This window comes from Phalaenopsis equestris, unplaced genomic scaffold (assembly GCF_001263595.1).
Source record: "Phalaenopsis equestris unplaced genomic scaffold, ASM126359v1 Scaffold000294, whole genome shotgun sequence".
Lineage (NCBI taxonomy): Eukaryota > Viridiplantae > Streptophyta > Magnoliopsida > Asparagales > Orchidaceae > Phalaenopsis > Phalaenopsis equestris.
Window position 1 is genome coordinate 101,159 of NW_018164736.1, and position 24,704 is coordinate 125,862.

The 24,704-nt window shown below is 33.4% G+C and overlaps 1 protein-coding gene across 1 annotated transcript in view; it reads left to right on the forward strand.

Moving 5' to 3' along the window:
• Nucleotides 1–24,471, forward strand: part of LOC110025198 — a gene marked incomplete at its 5' end in the record, with an annotated part of 25,236 nt that extends 765 nt beyond the window's left edge. Inside the window, 4 exon segments of the mRNA XM_020725522.1 lie at nucleotides 20,838–21,031; nucleotides 22,672–22,890; nucleotides 23,255–23,370; nucleotides 24,122–24,471. Of these exon segments, the coding sequence (XP_020581181.1) occupies nucleotides 20,838–21,031; nucleotides 22,672–22,890; nucleotides 23,255–23,370; nucleotides 24,122–24,300 (708 nt within the window).
• Between the last annotated feature and the right edge of the window lie 233 nt (nucleotides 24,472–24,704).

The following is a 24,704-nucleotide window of genomic DNA, read 5'->3' on the forward strand; positions in this document are numbered from 1 at the left end:
GAGGTCATGTACGGTGATATCGGGGTTGACAATGGTTGTATGGAGTTGTGTTGATGATGAGCTTATGATTGACAACATTGTGCAGAGATAGAAAGCCCCGGGCTTTGAGTTTTTTGTATTTGAAATTCACCAATTTGGGTGAATTTGAAATTCATACAAATGGACTTTCTTGGGTAGTACAAATCCTCCATATGAATACTATGCATGTGCCTTGTTTCAAACCTTGTATTTTTATTTATTCTACATCCTATTACACCAAACAAACAACCCCATAATCTTGGTTCAAACGCGCAATCATCCAATTCAATTGAGGAATATGGATGAAAATAGAACAAGCAATAATTGCTGGTAGAAGTGATTGAGAGGATGAACTAATTAGAAGGATAGACATCAGAATGAGGCAAACATGACGAGTTTTCTCGCCAAACTAAAAAATATAGATTACATCAAATTCTTTCCTTCTCTATTCTTGCTCTCTTTAGATCTATTCTTGCCTCAGCCATTTATCTCTCTCCTTATCTTATTCCTCATCATTACGTCATTTTTTTTCACTCTCTACCTTTCCACTCATATTTTATTTTCCTTCTTTTAACTATCATCACCGTTCCTTCCACTCACTGCCCTCTCTCTCTCTTTCTATCCATGCGGCTTCAAAATGCTTATTTACTTCAAGCCCCAATAACGATAGAAACTTTCATATTTATAATTCAGCTTTTAGATACAAAATCCAACCTTTATCTATTCTAGTTAATTCTTATGTATTTACATATCTCACATCTAAACTTTTATATGTACATGCATAACACCTTGGTGCTTTAACTTATGTATGAAAATGTGTATATCACTTTTTAAAAGTGGTAATAGTGTAATTTTTTATGTGATATTAAATATTTGAGTGAGATATGTAAATAAATAAGAATTTCGTGATATGCATGTAAATGCCTCTTTTATGGGAAATTTACTCTGCCAAAGAGAAAATGTAATGAAAGGATTAAATAGGTGTCACAGCCCTACTTGGAGCTTGGAGTATGACACGGTGAAAATAAATTCATCTTTTTTTATATCACTAATTGTTTAATATTCAAATATTCATGAAAGAGTCACCGAAGAAAGTAATTTAATTAACAATGAAGTTTTTTCTTTCTGATTGTTGTTCTCTCGTCCTGTTCACTAACTCTTCTTCTATTCATCTTAGTTAAAAGTTTAAAATCTGAAAGAAGCATTAAAACAAATAATGAGTTATTTAAAGATAACCTAGGAGCATTCACATTTCTAAATTATAGTAACTCAATGAAAAGAAAACAATATTCATGCTGGTTGATATTACATCTGTCTTATGATCCCCGTCAAAACATTTCACTGCGGTGGCCAATAGGAAACTTCAAAGAATTGGGTAGTAGCTTGGAAATGATGACCATGTGAGAGGGTATATGAATGGGTGAGCTTATTTATGTTGTTTTTATTATTATTATATTTTTTATATGAAAATTATTACTTTTTGAAAATTATGAACAATTGGGTAAGTTTATGAGTGCTTCATGCATGAATGGAGTGAATATTTTTTGCAAAATTTTGTTTTGAATTAAATTGGATTTAAGTGAAATTTTTAAAGTAAAATAAAATTATTGATGAAATTATTTGAAAATATATCATTTTATTATCTTTTTGAATTTTATTTCTTCTTATTAAATTTTATTATTAACTTTGATTATTGAATTATTTTTCAAAGTTATATTTTTGAATTTTATTAAATTTTATTTCCATTTTCTTATTTTCCAAATTTTTTATTCAAATTTTTTATGATTAATTTAATTTAATTTAATTTTGAAATATATTGGTAATTTAAAAAAATAAAAACTCTCTCTTTTATTTTCACATTATTGATTTATTTTGAGAAATTAAATTTTATTAATTTTGAAAATTTTGGAAAATTTTTTTTCTACGAGTTTTGAATCTTTTCAATTATATTGATTTCAATTTCATTTGATTTAATGTTTTTTTTTTGAAAAGTTATGGAATTTTGGTGATGATTTTATTATGTCAATTATTTTATTGAAGGGTAAGTCTTCTTTTTAGCTTAAGGAGAACTTTATAATTGAATGAGTTTTTTTAAAACTTAAAGAGGGGTTATCCAAATGTGGTGAGAGTGAGTTAAATGCCCTAAAAGAAAAGACCAACAAGATGACCCAAGTCTCTAGGGTCAAAGGGGGTTGCTTAGGACATTTCAGTCCCATAGAAACTCAACTAGTGCTTCAATAATTTGACATAAATCAACTCAACCCAAGTTTGAGGATTTAAGTTCAACTACATGAAGCCACAAGAGTCAATAAATTGTTCAAATTTTTAATTGGTATGAGTCCCAATACCAGTCTTTGGGCAAAGCCATTCGGAAAACCTTAGGATTAAAACCCTAAGTTCTAGTGAAAGAAAGAGATAGACCTCACAAAAATGAGGTCAACAACTTGCTTCGCATGCAACTTCTAATGCTGATGGATCTGTCTCTCCCATCTTTTATGGATTGGATTGATCTGAAATGGTTAAGTACTTTAGAGTAGAAGCTGTTTAGCTACTACTAGGATTCAACTCAAGTAGGATTTAGTGAATAATATAAATGATAGAAATTTATTCCTATTAGAAGTCACGAGGATTAGTTTTATTTTCTTATATAATTATATTAGGAATTAAATCTAATCTTTATAACCTCTAATAGGAATAAATTATTTTCTAATATAACTTCTAACAAAAAATATAGATTTATTAAAACTTAAGAAGATTAACATTTGTAAACAGTTCGATAGGAAAATTGTTAAACTTTGCCAACTCCTTGTATTATGTTTGGATATTTGCTTCAAGATATAAGATTTGTTGAAGTAAGAAATCCTTGAATCCATTAAATTCTGCGAATTGTGAGATTTAACAAAATTTGATTTCGCCAATAAAGGTTCCAGAACATAAGTAGGATTTCAAATTCCCAAACAGAATGTTTGGCAACATTTAACTGACTTTTATATTTTTCTTAAAATCGGATAGCAAATAACCTCTTAAGGATTAACTATTCCTACATTCAAGCTATAAGACACGTCATGTCCAATGTCTCCTATGGTAAGGGTTTCGAGAACATATATGAGGCATGTGGAATGACATCTCTTGTTGCAGGATCAGGAGTGTCTAATCTTTATTAGGCAATAATTGAGTCATCTCTCTTTGGAGTTAACTTTTCTTAGCCGAAACTTTAGGGTTATTTGGAATGAATTTTATATTCAATTTTTATTTTTGTTTTTGCTCTTTTTTTAAAATAAATTTGTTTTGTGCCTTTCTTACATTTTTTTTATTTTTTCTTTTAAAAAAAATCAAAATTTTTAAAAAGTTCTCAAAACTACTTTGTTCTGAATGTTTTTAATAACAATTAAATATACTTTTAACATGTCAAACATGTTTTATTTCAAATTACAACATAAAGAAATCGAAAAAAAAAACAAAAGTGATCCCAAATAGCCCTTTGTCCTTTGGACATTGGCTTTTTTTCTTCATTATTTTTCCTGTTGCTACCAAGTTTGTAGTGAAAATTGAATTGTATTTTGAGTTACAGATTTCTCACATTATTATTTTTTTATTTTAAATATTAGCTTAACATTCTGGTTATGTTTGCTTCCATCTTCCTTGATAAAATTTTTTTGGTTAAACTTTCGCAACTGTATCCTGCATGTTATTTATTTCAAGGTTCCAATAATACGATTATATAATCAAAATTGTTTTTACTAATTTAGCTTGGTGTTGAATTCAAAGAAAATTCTCAACAATATTATTTACAAGTCTTTTGACAATTGAGATAGTTGGGTTAAGGGCCATGAACTAAATTGTTATTTTGATTTGCTTTTTGGCAATTGAGGCAAAAAGATCATTTGGCTCTTCACTGCTGTGTTGAAAACATATTAATGCTCAACACATTATTTTCCTTATTTTCCTCATGATATATAACTTTTTTTCAGTATATCTATGCTACCATTTTCTATTTATATAGCCCCTTTTTTTCTCCAAGCCATATATTTTTGTTTTTTCCAAATTCAGCATCAATGATGATAAACTTCATATGTTATCCTTGCACTTTGATGTTCAGTGAAGAAACTTATGGGGAATGATTTCTGAGATGCTGTTTTTGTTTTTGTTTTATTTTTTTATCTTTTTATCTTTAGAAAAAGTCACACTAGAAATGGTGTAGGTGTGATTATATATAAAAGTTTGAAAGATAATGTTGTATAAATTAATAGAATTCGAGATAGAATTATAGCTCTTAACATTATTGTTGATAGTAAGATTTTTAATATTATAATTGTTTATGCTCCTCAAGTAGGTTTAGATATAGTTTCTAAAGATAAATTCTAGAATGACCTAGAAGACTTAATACAAGTGATACATCTGAAAAAAGAATTTTTATTGAAGGAGATTTAAATGGACATTTTGGTAGAATGGTAAATGATTTTAGAAATATTCATAGTGGCTACAGTTTTGGAGTGATTAATGAAGAATATGAAGCCATATCAAATTTAACTTTAGCTTATGATTTTATTATTGCTAATATTTTATTCAAGAGAAGAGATGAACATATTATTACTTATAAAATTGGATCTAATAAAACACAAATTGATTATTTTTTTATGAGAAAAAAAGATCTTCGAGAATTTAAAAAATTGTAAGGTCATTCCAAGTGAGGATTTAAGTACTCAACATCGATTATGAGTTCTAGATTTTAAGATAAAGAGTTATAAAATAAAAAATACTAGGAATTATTGTCGTAGAGTTAGATGGAAACACCTAAAAGACAAATAAAATTATTTTTATGAGTAAACTTTAAGATTTCAGGATTTGGGATGTTCATGAAGAAATAAATTCAATGTGAGATAAAGTAACAAATGCTATTAAACAAGTGATGAAAGATGTACTTGGAGATTCAAAAGAAAATATTTCTATAAATAAAAATAGTTGGTTGTGAAATAGTAATATGCAAGAAAAGATTAAATATAAGAAGTTATGTTATAAAAATTAGTTTAAATGTAAAACAATAGAGAACTGGAAAAATATAAACTGACCCGTAGGGAGTCTAAGAGAACAATCTGTGATGCTAAAATTTTACTTTTAGTGATCTTTATAATAGATCAAATACTATAGAGGGTGAAAATTATATATATAAACTAGCCAAATAAAGAGAAAAGAAAAGTAAAGTTTAGTAAACATGAAATCAAAAAGTGTTTTTCTTAAAAAAAAGATATTCAATATGTGTAGGTGACTTATTTCAATAAACTTTTTATTGAAGTTTCTAAAGGTACAATCGGTTTTAGTGATTTTAATATCATTTATAATAATAAAATGTTTCGTTTGTATCGTTCCATTAGGAAAAAATTTGACAAGACTTTAAGAAAATCAAGGGCTCAAAGTCTGTAAGACCTAATGATATCTCAATTAAAGTGTGAAATTTGGGAGTTTTTTGGGCTTACTAATCTCTTTAATATTATTTTAAAAACTAAAAAAGTGTCTTAGGAGTGGAGGAAGAGTATTTTGGTCCTTATCTTTAAGAATGAAGGGGATGCACAAGAGTATGCAAATTATAGAAGAATTAAGTTGATGTGTCATACTTTAAAATTATGGGAGAGGGTAATTGAACACAGGTTAAGACGCATTACAAAGATTTCTCATAATCAATTTGGATTTATGTCGGGCAGGTCTACTATGGAAGCTATACATTTATTAAGAGGTTTGATGGAGAAGTTCAGAGAGAATAGGTATGATATACATATGATTTTTATTGATTCAGAAAAAGCTTACAATAAGGTTCCAAGTGATATCCTCTGGAGAATTCTAGAGAAGAAATGTGTTGATATGACTTATATTCAAGTCATTAAATATATGTATACTAGAGCTCTTATGTTCGAACAAAAGGTAGGTGGGATGACCCAGTATTTTTCAAATATTTTCCCATTTCAATTGGATTACATCAAGGATTGGATTTAAGCCCTTATCTTTTTGCTGTAGTTATGGATGCTCTAACTAGACATTTACAGGAGGATGTTCCTTGGAGTATGCTTTTTGCTGATGATATCCTTTTCGTGGATAAGACTAGAGAGAAAACTCAGGAAAAAATTTGATTTATGGAGGTTTACATTGGATTCTAAAGGCCTTTGTTTGAGTAGAACTAAAATTGAATACATGGAATGTAATTTTAGTAGTAGTAGCTTTAGTGTCAGAGTTGTGATCGCTTTAGATATCTCAGGTCTATTGTTCAAAGTGATGGTGATATAGATGAGAATGTTATTAGTAGAGTTTGAGTTGGTTGGTTGAAGTGGAGGAATACTTCAGACCTATTTTGTTATAAAAAAGTACCGCTTAGACTGAAAGGAAAATTTTATAAGATGGTGGTGAGAATTGCATTGTTCTATGGCACTGAATGTTGGCCTTTAAAAGAGAGGCATAATACTAATTTAAGTGTTGTCGAGAAAAGAATGCTTAGTGCTTTACACTTAGAGACAAAATGTGAAATGAATATGTCCGTGATAGGGTTGGTGTAGCTCTAGTAGCGGCAAAATTAGAGAGGGTCGTTTTAGATGGTTTGTTCACATCAAACGTCAACACTCTGATGATTCGATTATGAGAGCAGGTGTTTTAGATTCAACTTATGTTAATAAAGACACAGGTAGACCTAGAAAGACTTGGACATATTGTATAAAAAATGATCTTAATTTATTAGAATTAAATGAAAATAGGACACAATGGAGAAAAATGATTCATGTAGCTAACCCCACGTAATGGGATAAAAGTTTGTTGTTGTTGTATTTATTTATTTTTTTTAATCTTTTATAAGATGTTTATGTCAATAGAACACAAGAAACCAACTTTTAATTTAAGAAAATGCTTCTTCATGGCCGCCAAATTGCCCCAATGGTTGGCGATTTTACTGTTTCTAGAGAACTTTTGCTAAAAAAAACTCTCCATGATAGGATTTAGTTTTCTAATTTGTTTATTTTGATCTATTCTGATTTACATGGCATGATTTTTTTGCGCATGCCTTGTTAGTTTATGCTTCGTTGATCTGTGTTAATATGCTGAACATTAAGGAATTTAATATTCTCATCAAAGTGATTCAGTTTTAGTTATATAAAACTGTTTCAATTTTAGTCATGACAAATTGGTACCTTCTGAAAACCATGTGATGGCCAGTGATATATGGAAGATGGATTGACATTACATATGTCAAAAAGGATTTGGTTTGGGAAGTTAAATATAAACTCAAATAAATATCAACATTAATTATTAATATTTATTTTATTCAATATATTTTGGTCATTTTATGAGAAGTACACATTAAATGAGAGTATATTTTGTTTATTTTGCATGTTTTCCAACCCATGGTTTTGCCATCAACTTTTCCGTCCATTATTCATTTTCCCCACTCGTGCTAGCGGCGTGTTCTTCAGCCCAAATGGTGTTATCATACTTAGCCCATCAACTTTGGTCCTGACGAGGCCTGCCATCATCAAATCAATCTGGACTCATCTTTATGGTCATCTTCAAATTGATTGGCCAAATCTTTGAATCAATTGGCGATGTCTTTATCACCTTCAACTTAATTGTCAATTTCTTCTTAGTTCTCTTGAATTATTAGCTAATAAAGTTTTTATTGTTGCTTCTACTTCTAGTTACATCCATGATGTCTACAAACACTGCATCCATCTACATTAATGAGGCCTCCATCCATGATAACTCTATCAAAAATGTCGTGTACATGTTGACAACACCTATGTAAATGATGCTTTAACTGACGATGCATTTGTTGAAAAAATTGCAGGCTTCAAAACAACTTTATGCATTATGGCAACAGATTGATCCTATTACTCCAAAGAATGAAAAATTATCTTAAGCTTTTTCCTAACATAAAGAATCAATTGGAATGCAAATTGAGAAGAATGTTCTAAAAATTTTCTCGTAATGGTATGAGATGTTGAAGTGGATCTAAAATATTGTGGGGTATTAATTTCTCATGAGCATAACCCCCATGCTTAATTACATCTTAAATGATGTGCCTAGGAAATCTCACAACCAATGATGTTCATTCATGTTCCTTGGTTCAATATAAGGGATTTAGACACTAGATATAATCAATTGAGATAGGCTCAAGTAGATTAGCAAGCATCTAGGTCCACATGTTTGGGTTAAATAACAAAACATTAGAGGCATCTTGATGTCATCGAAATGGTGATATGCATATGAGGCTTCTAATCCACGAAGGAGGTACTACCCAACGATAAGAGAGACTAATCAACAACAATCTATAAGGAGAGACTAAAGGAATTGACCTAAGAAAGAGAATATGCTAATATTACCTTAAGGAAGTAGAGGGAAGATTCCCAAATTGATAATTGCGACTTAGATTTGGATGTATCTTCCTAAATGACTATTCTTAAGGATGGTTATCATAAAGACTAATGATAGGACTTGTACCCTCTATATAGGAGAACGCCTTCTAATTCTAGTGACGGTGAGTTTGTTATGGGGTTGGGGATGAGGGTGGGGGTGGGGTCCCTTTGGTTCGTGTGTGCTGCCCTCGAAAAAATTTATTTTTTGTACCTAGCGCCTCAATGCCTCAAAGATGCCCCGCAGCGCCCAATATAGGTTCAAAATCGTAGAGTATGACACTCCAACGCCTAGATGCAGCACCAGAGTGCAATCCGGATTAGTACTTGGGAGTGTGAAATTGTTGCATCCCAATGCCCATTGGAGCACCGCAGTGCTATATCGGGGCCCCGCGACGTCCATAATTGGTTTTGAGCAGTTCTTACTTATTGCGTCATCTTTGTTAATGGGATGTGTGTGTTGTATTTCGAGTTTTCTTTTGTACAAAGGAGAAAAAAAATATCCTGAAGTGTTTCAAAATGTGGAGAGGCTTGAGTGGAGTAATTTGTACGATTCTCCTCATTTTTTTCATAGTGGATTTCTTGGTGTGGTATGACTGTGATTTTTTCTTATTCTGGGGTTTTTTTCATGTTAAATCTTGTATTCTCTTTGTTTCTTATTTTGTGCGTTTTTGTTCTATGTTTTGCTCTGGATCTCTTGAATTTGTTTCCGCATTTTCTTCACCTCACGCAACACTTGAGAGTGTGTTTGACATCTTCCTAGGGCTCTTAGAAGGTGTTTAGGAAGCAGGTTTTGCTAAGAGATAGTTATAGAATGGAAAGTGAATGAAAATATGGGAGGTCAAAGATGTATGGAAGGCGTATGAGGCTCTCGGTGGCTGAAACTGGCTGTTGGACAGCATTTAGCAGCGATTTCAACGGCTATTTAAATTGAAACAACGGCCGAATGACAAAATTATGAGGTATGGGCATTAAGAGGATCCATCATCTGTTCTTGAGCAAGATACAAACACGTCACTCACAAAAGGAAGATGAAACAACACTCGGTGATCATAAAATCTTGAACAAAGTCTCTAAACACAATAACATTAGCAAACTTATTCCATTTTGAGAGATTTGAAAAATACACTCTCGTTGAAAGGTTATATACATCTGCCCTTTTCTCAACGCATTTGTTTGGACAAAGACTTCATTTTTTTCCTCTTTTCAAATGGTAAATATTTCTCAGAATATGGAGTGTGAATCAAACACTTACAGAAAATAGAAAATAACAAGATAAAAAGAGTTCCCTCTAAAATATAATCTAATTAGAAATATAGAAATAGGAGAAATTAGAAATGAAAGAATATGCTAAAATTGTTAGGTATGCATGGTTTAGGAGTGTGTTGGCAAGTGGATGGGTGCACTTGCGCTTGGTTATTGAGCGACCAGGAAGTCGTTACCAAGGAACCTATTGATGTGGCACTTTGAGTAAGAAATGTACCGTACATACAAATAAATAGGTCAAAAAGCAAAAGAAAAAAAATGACAAGCTTCAACGGCAAAATGTAAATTAGTTTGTTTATGATGGCAACTTTAAGACATTATTGTTTTTAATGAGAATTACCATCATATACACGCAGCTAGGCTTTTCATGGAATGATGTAAATCCTTGTTAAGAGTTGCCATGAAAGCCAAGAGATGCCTCCATGTCAATGTTCTTATGGTGGTTTCAGATCCAAGATGAAGTGACTAGCCCCTCGTTCCTTTCATCTTTTCAAATTTAAATTTAATTTATATTTTTTATTAATATTATAAATTGGTTGTGATTGTTCCATGCATGTATAAATATGATGAAAATGGATGAAAATGTGCTTTGATAAGATGACCGCATGGAGGCTTGGTGGTCTCCATGATTTAATTATGTGATTTTTTTTATGAGGAATCATATAATAAAGAGTATTATATTTGTTTCTTATATCTAATTTATCTTCTGACTCTGAAGTGGTAGATAACATCATCTTCCATGATTGACATTATTCATGAAAGATGTAATGCTACCATGGCCATGTTGGCTTAAAGGGCGTTTGTTGCACTCCCATCTGACTCATTTATATTTATTTATTTACTATTTTTTTTCCATTTTTTACGCTCTCGACCACAAGAAAATTCATTAATAATATCAATAATAGTAATAATAATAATATCATAATTCAAGCCATGGTTTCATTTCCATTTTAAAATAGTATTTAATTATTCTTTTTTATTTTTCACCTTTATATCAAACTCTAGCTATGCCCATCATTTCCGTTTTCCCTCTAAATATCATTTGCTATTAAGATTTTGCTTTTCTTTTAAAGCATAAACTTGGTGTAAAGAATGTACCTTTATATGTATTAGGAAATAAATCTAATTCTCTCAACTTCTAATAGGAATAAATTATTTTCCAATATAACTTCGAACAACTTTTAACTGCCATCACCATTCTTTTCACTCACTGCCTTTTCTCTCTCTCTTTCTCTCTCTAGAGATCCCGATGCGGCTTCAAAATCCATATTTACATTAAGCCCCAATAACAATAGAAACTTTCATATTTATAATTCAGCCTTAACATACAAAATCCAACCTTTATCTCATCTAGTTGATCTTTTAAAGACCCCTATACAATTTTGAATTGCAAATTTTCCACAAGCCCCAACAAGCAAAACATAAAGACTTTCATTTTGACAATTCAACCCCAAGCTTCAATATCCAACCATCAAATTATAATTACTAAAACAAATATTTTACCAACAGTACCTCATACCAAAATGCCAGATTATTGTTACATTGTTTATGTTTCAAGAATATAGGCAAATAACGCCTTTTCTACTCCTTGGACAACATGAATGATTCCTATTCAATAAAATAGTCACAGGATTGGAATAGTTAGTTTAGTGAGATGGATACTGATTACACTGCGAGTTGGGCCTGATTTTAGGCGAGTCCAGTCAAAATATGACTCATTTTCAGCTTAATTTTCTAGCCACTGTTCTTAAATGCTGTCTTATGCTTTCTTAACATTTGTTTAAGTCTTTACCGGACTATGGCCAATCTTTATCTGCATTTCTTGCTGCTTATGTTGAATGTCTTATTCCTTGCTCATCATTTTTTTGGGCATTTACATACATAGCCCCCAATTCTTATTTATTTACATGTCTCACACTTAAACTTTCCTATTTACACACAGCACTTAAATCTGCAATGTCACATAAAAAATAGCACTATTACCACTTCTAAAATGTGAATACATCTTTTTTTTATGCATAGATTTAATGAACCAAAGTGCTTGGTAAATAAGAAATTTTAGGTGTGAGACATGTAAATACATAAGAACTATGTGCTAGATATATAAATTTTCCTAGATTTTTTCAGGAATTCATTTGTAGTTTCTACAGTAGTTTACTCACAATTACTTCTTCAGTGTACTCTTTGTGACATCTTTTGCAATGCTTCATAGTTTTATCCAGTCGACACTCGACAGTACCAAAATTTTCTCTCTAATTGTTTTATAATGCTTTGTCTGGTAATGTTATGTTTCGGAATTGTTAATACTTGCCTAGATTTTGTCTTTAACCTATTTTCATTGCCGGAAAAAAAAAAGTCTGTCTCTCATTCTTTTTATCTTTATCAATGTGTGCTATTTTATTTCCTTTTCTGTTTTCCGGCGTTTGCCTTGTGCTATGCTGCGAAATTGCACGTGTTTGTCTCCCTCTTGCTTCTTTTCTCGTTCAAGCTTTGCATTATTTTCTAGGTCACGTCTGTTGGAACTGGCAAAGTTAGCATTATTCTTTCATTGCCTTCCAATTTGTGTTGATGATGATGGTTTCAATGTTTTAAGTGGTACTCAAGAATCATTAAATCGTAATGCAGAGAATATGGACAAATTATTTTTGAGGGAAATTTACATACGTAGCACACAATTCTTATTTATTTACTTCTCACATCTAAACTTTCATATGTACATACATGGCACCTTGGTGCTTTAAACCTATGCATGAAAAGGTGTACATCACTTTTAAAAAGTGGTAATATTGTTATTTTTTATGCGATATTAAAGATTTATGTATAAATATGAAATTTTAGGCATGAGATGTGTAAATACATAAGAATTGTGAGCTATGTATGTAAATGACCCTATTTTTAAACTGTGCTCTGCCAAAGAGACAAATGTAATGAAAGGATTGACTAGGAAGAGATAAAACCGGGAGGTTTGGGTAGAGAAAAAGAAGTGATCTGAGGGAGTCTGGTTGGAACTGGTGCTTGTCTCTGCTGTTATTATTAGGGAGGCATTTACACACATACCACACAATTCTCATGTATTTACTTATCTAGCACCAAAACATTCATATTTATATACATACCACTCAAATTTTTAACATCACATCAAAATACCATCATCATTATCTTTTTAAAAGTGAAATATACATTTTCATGCTTAGATTTATGACACCATAGTGTTTTAAGTGTAAATATCAAACTTTGGGTATATAAATACATGAGAATCGTGTGTCATGTATGTAAATTTCTCTATTATTAGTTACTTTCGTCGCTTCAAACAAGAAACTAAAGCGACTTCTAGGTAGAGCCCTGATCCTTGACTCGTCTGTTTTGCGATGTTCATCTAGGCATTCAGCATTTTGTCTGGAGGTTTCATTGTTATTATAACGTATCAATTTCTTCGGATAGTTGAATCTACCTGATTTTTCTAGGATGCTGCCATATTGATAGGAAGATTTTAATGCATGCAACTAAATTCTTGTGTATTTTACAGATCTAACACCTAAATTTCAATTTTTACATACCACCTTACTTATGCATAAAAAAGTGTATTTCACTTTTTTTTAAATAACTAATAATATTTTTGATGTGATATGAAAATTTTGTGTGTTATTAATGTAAAAATCAGAGTTTAGGTGTTAGATAGGTAAATACATAAGAATTGGGTGTTATGTTTGTAAATGCCTCTTTTTATAAAGATGTTGTATACTGATAACTTGGTTTTCATGCATCTTTTGATGGTGCCTGAATATGGGATAAATATGTGCTATTTTGTTCTTACTGCCTTTTTCTCCCCCTTAAGATTAACTTGAGCCTATGTTTATCTTCATGGTACTTTGGTTCTTGTTTTTTGTCTATTCTTAATTTGAAATCAAGATTTTACTCAGCTGAATGCTTTCTTTTTTGCCCTGAAATTTAGTTGGATATATTTTTTTGGGTCATTTACATACAGACCACCCAATTTCCATGTTTTTACATATCTAACACCAAATCTTTAGTTTTTGCATTTCTACCACCTAAATTTTTTATATCACAATAAAAATGCCACTATTTTAACAAAATATAAAATACACTTTTTCATGCATAGGTAAGGAGGTAAGGTCGTATGTGTGTAAAAAACTAAAACTTGAGGTTTAGATGTTTAGATATAATGTTAGAACTTATATTAGGAAATAATTTATGCCTATTAGAAGTTATGAGGAATAAATTTATTTCCTTAGATTAGAGTTATTTCCTTTCCTATTTTATGCTTTATGTTGTTTCCTTTTTCTCTAAGTAATTAATATGAATTGATTAATTAATTATATGTGTTAATATCTTTCTTTTCTTTTTTTTTATTTATCGCTTCTCCTATGATAGGATTCATATAAGAGTTATTTATATCCAGTTTCATATCAATAATATTGTTTCGCTAAATTCTGATAATTATAATGGTATTAGAGCAAATTCCCTACCCTATCTAGCGGCCCTTCCTCTAGAGCCATCAGACTCCCTGCCATCCTCCCTGCAAAAAGGGAGGGACGCTTTCTCATTTAGAGGATTAATTCCATGTCCTTATAATTACAATATGATCCGGGTGTGTTGAAATTCAGAATAATGTGGAATAAAGAAGGATCTTTTTGTTGATAAGAAATGAGGTATAAATTAAAATATTTCACCTGATATATCGAACAATCAATTCAAGGGTATAAATTACTCTTACATAAATTTTAGAATAAGAAATTCAATGAAAAGGAAATAACATGAAATGAAAATATTTCACCTGATATATCGAACAATCAATTCATATTAATTATTAAGAGATAAATGACATAACATAAAATAAACAAGTCTAAAATAAGAAATGAAATAATTCCTAAACCAAGGAAATAAATAACTCATTAATCTAATGAAATAATTTATTTCTCATAACTTCTCGCAGGAATAAATTATTTCTTAAGATAACTTCTAATACTCCCTCTTAACTTGAAAATCATGTTTAACTTGGATTTGAAAACATCAAACAATGAGCGAGAGAGATGAAGTAGAGCTTGAAGTCTTCATCCTGTACTGCGGTTGTCTTTGATTGTAGTTTTTGCAGTGTCTGCAGGTAGGCGGGAGGCTCTTATAGTTGATGTTGCAGGGGAGTTTGCAGAGAAAGTAGATAACTGCGGTTGTCTTTGACTTTAGTTCATGCAGTGTGTAAGCAGACAGAAAGCTCCTACAAGTAATGCTGCAAGGGAGTTTGCAGTAAAGTAGACAACCTGTAGGAAATGACTCATTTCTAGTTGACAACGGTTGTATTTGACTGCAATTCCTACAATGTTTGTAGTCAGGCGAAAGATTCTTATAGGTGTTGTTGTAGGAGAGTTTTTAGGGAAGTAGACAACCTGCAAGAAAAATCTACAAAGTATGACCTATAAAGAACTATAGAAAAAAGGTTTCGGTGGAGGGCCTGATGCAGGAAAAGTTTTGGAGGAGGGCATGATGTAGGAAAGGCTCCAAAGGAGCGTCTGATGCAGGAAAAAACTTCGAGGGAGGGCCTAATATAGGAAAAGACTCCGGATGAGGGCTTGTTGTAGGAAAAATTCCGGTGGAGGTCCTGTTGCAGGAAAAGTTCCAGAGGTGGGTCGGATACAGGAAAAAACTTTGGAGGACCTGTTGCAGGAAAAACTCCAGAGGAGGACATGTTGCATGAATGATTCTAGAAGAGGAACATTTTGGATAGCAACTTAAGAGATCAAAGCTCATGTTCAACAAATTTATGATCCTTATTCTTAACATCCTCCCCGAAATTGGATAGGCTAAGAATCTGTTCTTGTTCAGGAGCACCTTTGCTGACACGGTGCTGGTGATCTTGAGTATCATTGTAAGTTAAAACAGTCCTCTTGTCAACAAGATTAAACGGAAGTAGACCTCAGTGATGCTAGCACTTGCCTTTTCTGTTCAGGAGCACCTTTGTTGACACGGTGTCGGTGATCTTGAGTATCATTGTAAGTTAGAACAGTCCTCTTGTCAACAAGATTAAAAGGAAGTAGACCTCAGTGATGCTAGCACTTGCCTTTTTAGGATCTGCAAGCATCCCAACCATGATGCTCATCCTTTTCGTAAGTGCACATTGTTGTGATAACCAATGAGATCCAACAACCATAGTGACTGACTAGGCAGTGGGCAGGCGATTAGGATGCCTCCAATCAAGAGGATAGGCAGGTTGATTGTACTTGCAATGTTGTTTAGGATACATGACTATAACCTCTACAAGCATGCCAATGGCGATGGAGCAAATGCAGGGATTACCCATTGCAGGGGGGAACTTGGCCAACTTGATTGTTGTTGTCAACAAGGTGGGTGGCCTCGTCAAAGAATGTATGGACGCCCGTGGAAATGACAACTGCCTTAAGCTCCCTCTATTTGCTGGTAAAACCAGAGAAGACCTCATCACCAGGGTTCCTAGTCACAAGAATAGATTGTCAGTGAGAGTAGATTGGTCAATATTGAGGGGATCGCTCTTGAGAAGCCTAACACCAGCTGAGATGCAGAGTAGTGATAAGAGAGGACTGTTGTTGTAAGACTGCAAGAAATCAGGAAAGTTGTACTGTTGAAAATCTGGACAACTGCAGGAAATCAGAGAAGCCGAACTGCAGGAAATCGAGAAGTCGGACTGCTGCAGGGAATAAACGCCAAAAAACAGTGGGAAGGACCTCTAGAAAAAACACACCTCCAAGTGTAGGGATTGGCAGAAAATTAGGGAAGTCGGACTGCTGGAAACCAGGAAGCCAAACTGTTACACGAAATAGACGTAAAAAATCAGCAGCTACAAAAAACAAGCGGAGAAGACCGGTTGTGCTTGCATGGAAGACCGGTGGCTGTGTTGGAAACCAGGAAGGGCTGGATGAATGCAGAGCAGGCCAGCAGTAGGGAAAACCAACCAAAAGGGACAACTGCTAGAAAAAACTGCAGGAGGCCCTCCTAGTCCCCTTCAATCTCAATCCTGTAGTTATCCACCCCACATGCCTCTAAAGCTGAGAGCAGATGCTCGACCGTCAGTTCCTTAGTTCCATCGCGACATAGCGTAGTGCAAAGTGACGTGTTCATCGCATGTTCGATTGTTTCGGGGATTCTTGATCGTGCACATAGAGAGCAGTCGGGTCGTTGTTGTGGCGCCAGAGTAGAGTCCAATCCTTGATCGCCTCACCTCGACTGCTATGGTTTGCTGTTGCTTCCCTGTAGAGAGAAGAAAAAAATGACTGTTTCAAATACCAAGACGAGTGCCCCTCCCTTCTCACACGGAGAATGACAGAAAGGGAGTCTGGAGGTTCTGGAAGAGAACCGGAGGCTAGGGTAGATAACCTTGTTGGGATAGTATGTTGAAATTTAGAATAATGCAGAATAAAGCGAGATCTTTTTATTGATATAAAAGGGGTATAAATAACTCATACATGAATCCTAGAATATGAAAGTGCATAAAAAGGAAATAACATGAAATGAAAGATATGTCCTCATACATGAATTCTAGAATATGAAAGTTCATAAAAAGGAAATAACATGAAATGAAAGATATGTCACCTAATCTCCAATAATCAATTCATATTAATTAATAGGAGATAAATAAAATAACATAAAATAGGAAAGCCTAAATAGGAAATGAAATAATTCTTAATTCAAGTTAATAAATATATAATATGAATGGAAATAATTCGTTAATCTAAGGAAATAATTTATTTTTCATAACTTTTTGCAGAAATAATTCTTAATTCAAGTTAATAAATATATAATAGGAATGGAAATAATTCTTTAATCTAAGGAAATAATTCTTTTCTCATAACTTTTCGCAGAAATAAATTATTTTCTAAAATAACTTCTAATAGGGAGAAAATACATCGTGGGTTTGCTTTTTTTTTTCCTCGACGACGTAGATGTGTGGTGAAAGGTTGACAAAGAAAGCTAGACACAGGAGAGACAAAGAGAGGTCTTGGAAGAGGCATCGTCGGCTTAGAGATCCATTGCCAACGACGTAGTTAACAATGGGAAACTCCCTGGGTTGCTCCACTTACGGGGAACGTCTTGTGTTAGTAGGGAGGGATGGTGACCTTATTGAGGCTCGCATGTTGCTCGAATTCAACCCTTGTCTAGCCAAGTACTCGACCTTCAAATGTCTCAATTCTCCACTCCATTTCTCCGTCGCAAAGGGCCACAACGATATGGTTACGCTGTTGCTAGACAATGGGACGGACGTAAATTTTATGAATTATTGCGGTCAGACGGCCTTGATGCAAGCTTGTTGACACGGGAGGTTGTGTAGATGCTGTTGCTCTATCGCTGCAATGTTAATAGAGCAGACTATCTGAGTGATAGGATGATGCTGCACTTTATAGTGATGGATGGCCATGTTAGGTGCATAAGGCTTTTGGTTGCTGACTTTGTTCCTAGCGCTCCCTATTCGACGACAACTTCTCTTGAGGTTGAGGATAGAGATGGATGTAGCAGGAGCAATAGCCTTGATTTATCTTTGAGACTATACATGTTTAGATTGCCCTAGCAAAATTTATTAGCAAGCTAACTGATGGTAGTATCACTGCTCTTAACAAAGCTGCTTTGAAGTTTTATGTTGAGCGTTCAACTTTTGCTTGATTTGCATGCCAATGTTGTCGCCGTGACATTTCATTATGGTTCTTTGATGAATTTGATCGAAGCAGGAATCACTCCTTTGCATTATGCAGCTTGTGGAGGGAATCTTAGATCTTGCCACTTACTCTTGTCTAGAAGGTTCTAGCCGATTAACATTGAACTATAACAATCAGATTCTGGTTGACGTTACCACTATAGTTGAGCATTTACTTGTGCCCAATTATGATGCAAACATACTAGTTTTTCCGTCGTTAAATTATCTCACATTGTCTCTAGTGGGCATACTTAATATTGCAAGAGAGTAGGGTTTGCAATCTTTGATCTTTTGTAATGATACTGATCTCTGCCCCGTTTGTCTGGAGTGATCCTGCAATGTTGTTGCTAAAGGCCCAGATGAAATTCAAAGACTATTAGAGGCTAGGAAGATGAAAATACCTGTAGAGAAGAGTTCCCCTATTGCAGAGGTAAGACGGGCTTGTGAAGCAAAAGAGAAAAGAATTATTGCACAACCCTTCTCAGGAGCCTTTTCCTGCATTAGATCCTCATATGGAATTTTTTCCTGTATTAGGCCCCTCTTCGGAGCTTTTTCTACAGCAAATCCTCCACCTGAATTTTTTCTGCAACAGAGCCTCCTTCGTAGTCTTTTCCTACATCAAGTCCCCTTTCGGAATGTTTTCTTGCATCAGACTCTTCTTTGTAGCTTTTTTCTATATCAGGCCCTTCTCCGGAGTTTTTCGTGTAACAAGTCCTCTACCCGAATTCTTCCTATAGTGGACGCTCCTACGGAGCCTTTTCTTATTGCATCAGACCCTCCTCCGAAATTTTCCCTGCAGCAGACCCTCCTCCGAAATTTTCTCTGCAGCAGGTCCTCCGAAATTTTCTCTGCAGTAGGCCTTCTTCGTAGTCTTTTCCTACATCAAGTCCCCTTTCGGAATGTTTTCTTGCATCAGACTCTTCTTTGTAGCTTTTTTCTATATCAGGCCCTTCTCCGGAGTTTTTCGTGTAACAAGTCCTCTACCCGAATTCTTCCTATAGTGGACGCTCCTACGGAGCCTTTTCTTATTGCATCAGACCCTCCTCCGAAATTTTCCCTGCAGCAGACCCTCCTCCGAAATTTTCTCTGCAGCAGGTCCTCCGAAATTTTCTCTGCAGTAGGCCTTCCTTCGGAGCTTTTCCCTGCAGCAGGCCCTCCTCCAGAGTTTTTTCCCGCAGTAGGCTCTCCTTCGGAGTTTTATCTTTGCAGGCCATGCCCTTCAACTTTTCCTTGGCTGTCAACTTTCTGCAAACTTTCCCGCAGTAGTATCTGTAGGAGTCTTTCGCCTATCTACAGACACTGCAGAAACTGCAGTCAACTAAACATATTCTTAAATGCTCTTGGGGTTGATTGTCAAGTATGGGATGAAGACTTCAAGAATCTTCCTTGCCCATTGTTTGATGTTTTTAAGTCCAAGTTGAACATGGTTTTGAATCATATTTCAACTTGAAGGGGAGTGTTAGAACTTATATTAGGAAATAATTTATTCATGTTAGAAGATATGATGGTTAATTTTATTTTCTTTGATTGAAGTTATTTCCTTTCCTATTTTATGCTTTATGTTGTTTTCCTTATCTCCAACTAATTAATATGAATTGATTAATTAGAGATATATGTGTTATATCTTTCTTTTCTTGTTATTTCTTTTTTTATTGTCTTTTCTATTCTAGGATTCTTGTAAGGATTACTTATACCCCGTTTCATATCAATAATATTATTCCTTTAAATTCTGAAAATCAAAATATATGAATACATAAGAATTGGGTGGCATGCATGTAAATCTTCCGTTTCTTTTATTTCACCTTGCTACGAGGATTCCTAATCTCTATGAACCATAAAGTACGGAATGTGTATGTGATGCTTGGTGCTGGTTATTGTATGTTTGCACTGGTAATTGAAGTTTTATAAACGTTTTGTTGTAAGTAATGCTAATATGTTTTTCATTAAGCTTGGTTAAGTGCCTAATTGATTCGAAGCTATGTCAGAGTTCATAATGAGTTTAACTAAGAAAGACAAACGCTATTTGAGCAAACCTTTAAGTTTATTTTGCAATTCCTTTGTTTGTTACCACTAGTTGTTCTCGTCCATGATGTGCGCATTATCACTTTTCATGTTGTATTGTACAGCATGTTTAACAATGCACATTAATTCACATGCTATTATTACATAATACCCACTTATTTTGCTAGTTTTGCTGTGTGTAAAGATGAAAAGTTGGATGTGAGATATGTAAATACACAAGAATTGTGTGCTAGATATGTAAATTTCCCTTGTTTTTTTAGTAGTAGTAATAATCTTCTTTCTTAGGGTTTTTATGTTTGTTGCTTGTTAAGATACTATTAACACTAAATATTAGTAACCATGCAAGGACTAGTTACAAACGTCATGCATCCGTTTTGCATCTGATTCATGAAATTGCATGCAATACTTATTTTCCTTATCTTTTGACATTTTATAATATTTATAATTTACTAGTTTGCGGCAATTTTTTCCAGGCTCAAAATAGTTCACAAAGCACCGGTCAAGAGGCTTCTCAGACCGCCTCTTCGGTTCAGACGCCTCCCCAAAATTTAGACCAAAGCGATTATGGCCCTGGCCTTTATGCTGTCCCTGTTTATCCACAATTTATGGGGATGATGCCTGGGTTTCCTCCTAGCACGCTTATCCCTCTTACCTTTAAAATTCCTACGTAAGTCTCTTCATTTCATTCATACATGAAATATTAGTCCATTTTTCTAGTAATTTTGTTAATAATTTGTTTGCATCTTGTTAGACATCTGTTAATTTGCCAGCAATTTATTAATTTGCTATTAAATTGTTAGTTTGTTGTTATTTTTTTCTTCATTTGAAATATTGGAATTATGTGTCATGTTATTAATAGTATGAATAGAATCTTCATTGTTGATGTGAAGGCTTCTTGTCTATATTGGTATTTGATATTTGATCAACTGTGAGACTTGAAAAGTTTCAAGTTAGGTTATCTCCTCGCATTGGCATGAGAGTTGTGTACCTTGATATCTTGTTAATTCTAATTATCTTTATGTTTTCTCTTTTTTCAATCTATATCACAAAATTTTCTTGCATCAAATGACCATTCAGAGAATGGTAAAATCATTGTTTATTTAGAACGGAGAGGAGTCCTTCCTAGAATCACTTGTTCTCCACATAAACATCCCAATCGAATTCAAATTTCAATTTAAAATCCCAATAAATTTCCATTTTATCAGTTAAAACTCTCTAATTTTCTCCAGCAAAATAGCAAAGCCTTCAAATTCATCCTTCTCCTATTCTTGCTAACTTTATCCAAAATATTGAAAAGACAAATAATAGAGATAAAGGAATATGTAGAAATTTTGACTAATTACACAAATTTTCTGTGAACTTTGTGAATATCCAAAAAGTCTGTCCACCATCTATAAAGGCCATCTATAGGCATCAACAAAGCCAAGGTTATAAGTATACTATGATTTGGATATAAGATGTTATTTTAATGTTTGGATTGATCCTTTGTGTAATTGGCAAATATAATGTTGTGCTCAAGTCTTTGCTTCAGGAATTTTCACTTAAATAAATTGAATCTTATTCCCCACTTTTACCGTCATTTGTCGCAACACAAGTTTTTTTCAATGCTATATATAAGGCCAACCACATAATATAGCTAGGATTATTTAACTATAGCACAATCTTGATGCTTAAATGAGCCTAAGTGTTATTCTATAAATCTTGAATTGTATACCTAAGTATAGTTTATCGTCTACAAAATAACTCAAGATGTCATAAAAGTTGCAAATTTTGTTAGTCATCTGATATGGCATTTCTTCAAATCTTTTCAAACCATATTGCTAGAAGCATGATATCTCAATCATGTTTCCCTTTATTTTATAAATATAATATCACACGTTGATTATGGCTAAAATAATGGGGCCTTTACATACATACCACCCAATTCCTATTTACTTGCATATCAAACACCCAAACTTTGCTTTTTTACATTTGTACCGCCCAAATTTTTCGTATTACATAAAACATACCAGAAGTTAAACTTTTAAAAGTTAAATACAGCTTTTCATGCATAGGTAAGGTGTTATTTATGTAAAAATTAAAATTTAGGTGTTAGGTATGTAAATGCATAAGAATTAAGCCGTATTTATGTAAATCTTCCTGTGATAATATGTTTTTCACCTTTCAGTAATCGTCATCATCCATACATATATTTGTTCATGTGCCCTGAGATTTTTTTGCATGGAAATCACAATAAAGATTTCTTAATTCCAGTGTGCATTATCGTAACAATTAACGGGCCAAATTGTTTTACAATGCAATTTCCAGGAGAACAAACTCTGCTGGCACTGGCAGCGAGGAGCAGGGACAGGAAGCAAGACAACTGCAAGGGCCACAGAGACCAGTAATTGTGAGGAGATTTCACGTCGCATTTCAGCTCGATTTGGCTCTCATCATCAAGCTCGCAGCTGTCGTCTTTCTGTTCAGCCAAGAAGGATCGAGACAGCGATTAATTCTCCTCGTCCTATTTGCGTCTTTCATCTATCTGTGAGTCATTTCGTCTCTTCCATGATTCTCAAATTAATTTAGGGAAATTTACATACGTAGCAAACAACTCTCTTGTATTTTCATATCTCGCACCTAAACTTTCATATTTACATACATAGCAGTTTGGAGCTTTAAGATTCTGTATGAAAAGATATATTTCACTTTTAAAAGGTGGTGATATTGCTATTTTTTTTGCAATATTTAAGATTTGAGTGCCATGTATGTAAATATGAAAGTTTTGGTGTGAGATATGTAAATACATAAGAATTGTGTCTGATTTCTGTAAATTCTCCTTCATTTAAGCCTGGATTAATCTACAGTGGTTTTTGAGTGAACGACTGATTCAGGTTTCAGAACATTTCAGGTATCAGACTGGAGCCCTCACTCCTTTGATCCGATGGATTCGAAGAGGCGGAGCTCCGCCGCTACGTGCCGAGCAACCTCCAATGAGGCATGTCGATGGCAATCAACCTCGGCCTGGTAATTATCTTGTTGATTCATAATAAACGACACGATGAGCTTTCTAGTTATAGGATGGAGCTGAAGTAGGACTATTTACATAAATACTTCTCAATGATATGGTATTTACATATATAACATCTAAATTTTAATATTTACATACATGCCACCTTACCTATGCATGAAAAAGGTGTATTTCACTTGTGAAAAGTTAAAATGGTGGTATTTTTTATGTGATATGAAAGATTTGGGTGGCATAAATATAAAGTTTTGGTGTTAGATATGTAAATACATAGGAATTGGGCGGCATGTACATATACAAATGCCCCAAAGTAGAAACAATATTTCTCGGTAGAGTGAGCATATAATTGATTATGTTTGAGAGTATTGTTGGAAACAAGTGAGAAGTAACTCATTCTTCGAGAAAAATGTCGAAATGATCTCCCCGACTGTTTGCAAGGACTCATTTTAGTTTTAGAGTTCGTAAAGTATTAATTTAGTCCTCAATTTTTTTCAATATGTGAAATAATCCCTAGTGTGGACTATTTTAGCTTCCGTTTAACATGGTATAGGAACAAACTAAAATGGCACCATGGAAGTAGTCTGGGTAGTATTTTGACATTTTAGTCCTTGTTCTTTTGCATGAAATTCAAAACCTAAACATCTACTTTAATTTTTTGTAATTCAGTATTTTTTTGCATTTCTCCACTTAGTAGGATAAAAGCTTGTTATTGTTGTTGTAATTTTTTTTTTTTGCATTGATTATTTGCAGAAGGAAATCACCAAGCTGATAACCAGAATGATCAGCTGCCTGCTGTTGCGAACGAGAATCCGCCGGAGGCTGGTCGGCGAAATCAAAACCATTTTTGGTATGTTCTTAAGGAGATCCAGATGTTTGTTATTGGGTTCATCACTTCTCTTCTTCCAGGATTCCATCATCACAATGAATAGATTTGGGAAGATTTACATGCATGCCACTTAATTCCTATGTATTTACATTTTTAATACCTAGACGTCATTTTTGACATATACGCTACTTTACCCATGACCATTTAAAAGTCAAAATAGTGGTATTTGTTATATAATATTAAAGATTTGGGTGGCATACATGTAAAAAATAAGTTTTGAGTTAAGGGTTAGATATGCAAATACATAATAATTGGGCTCTTTAGTAGCTCTTATATTCAACACATTCGAACTGCAAAAGCCTCCGGGTGAAAAAGTTGATTGGGAAGGATTTTAGAGGCTGATTGGTTATAAATATATATTACAGATATATCTATCTAAAAATATCAAGTTATGCATTTTTTTCTTTTAAAAAAAAATACATTAATATTGATATTAGACATTAATAT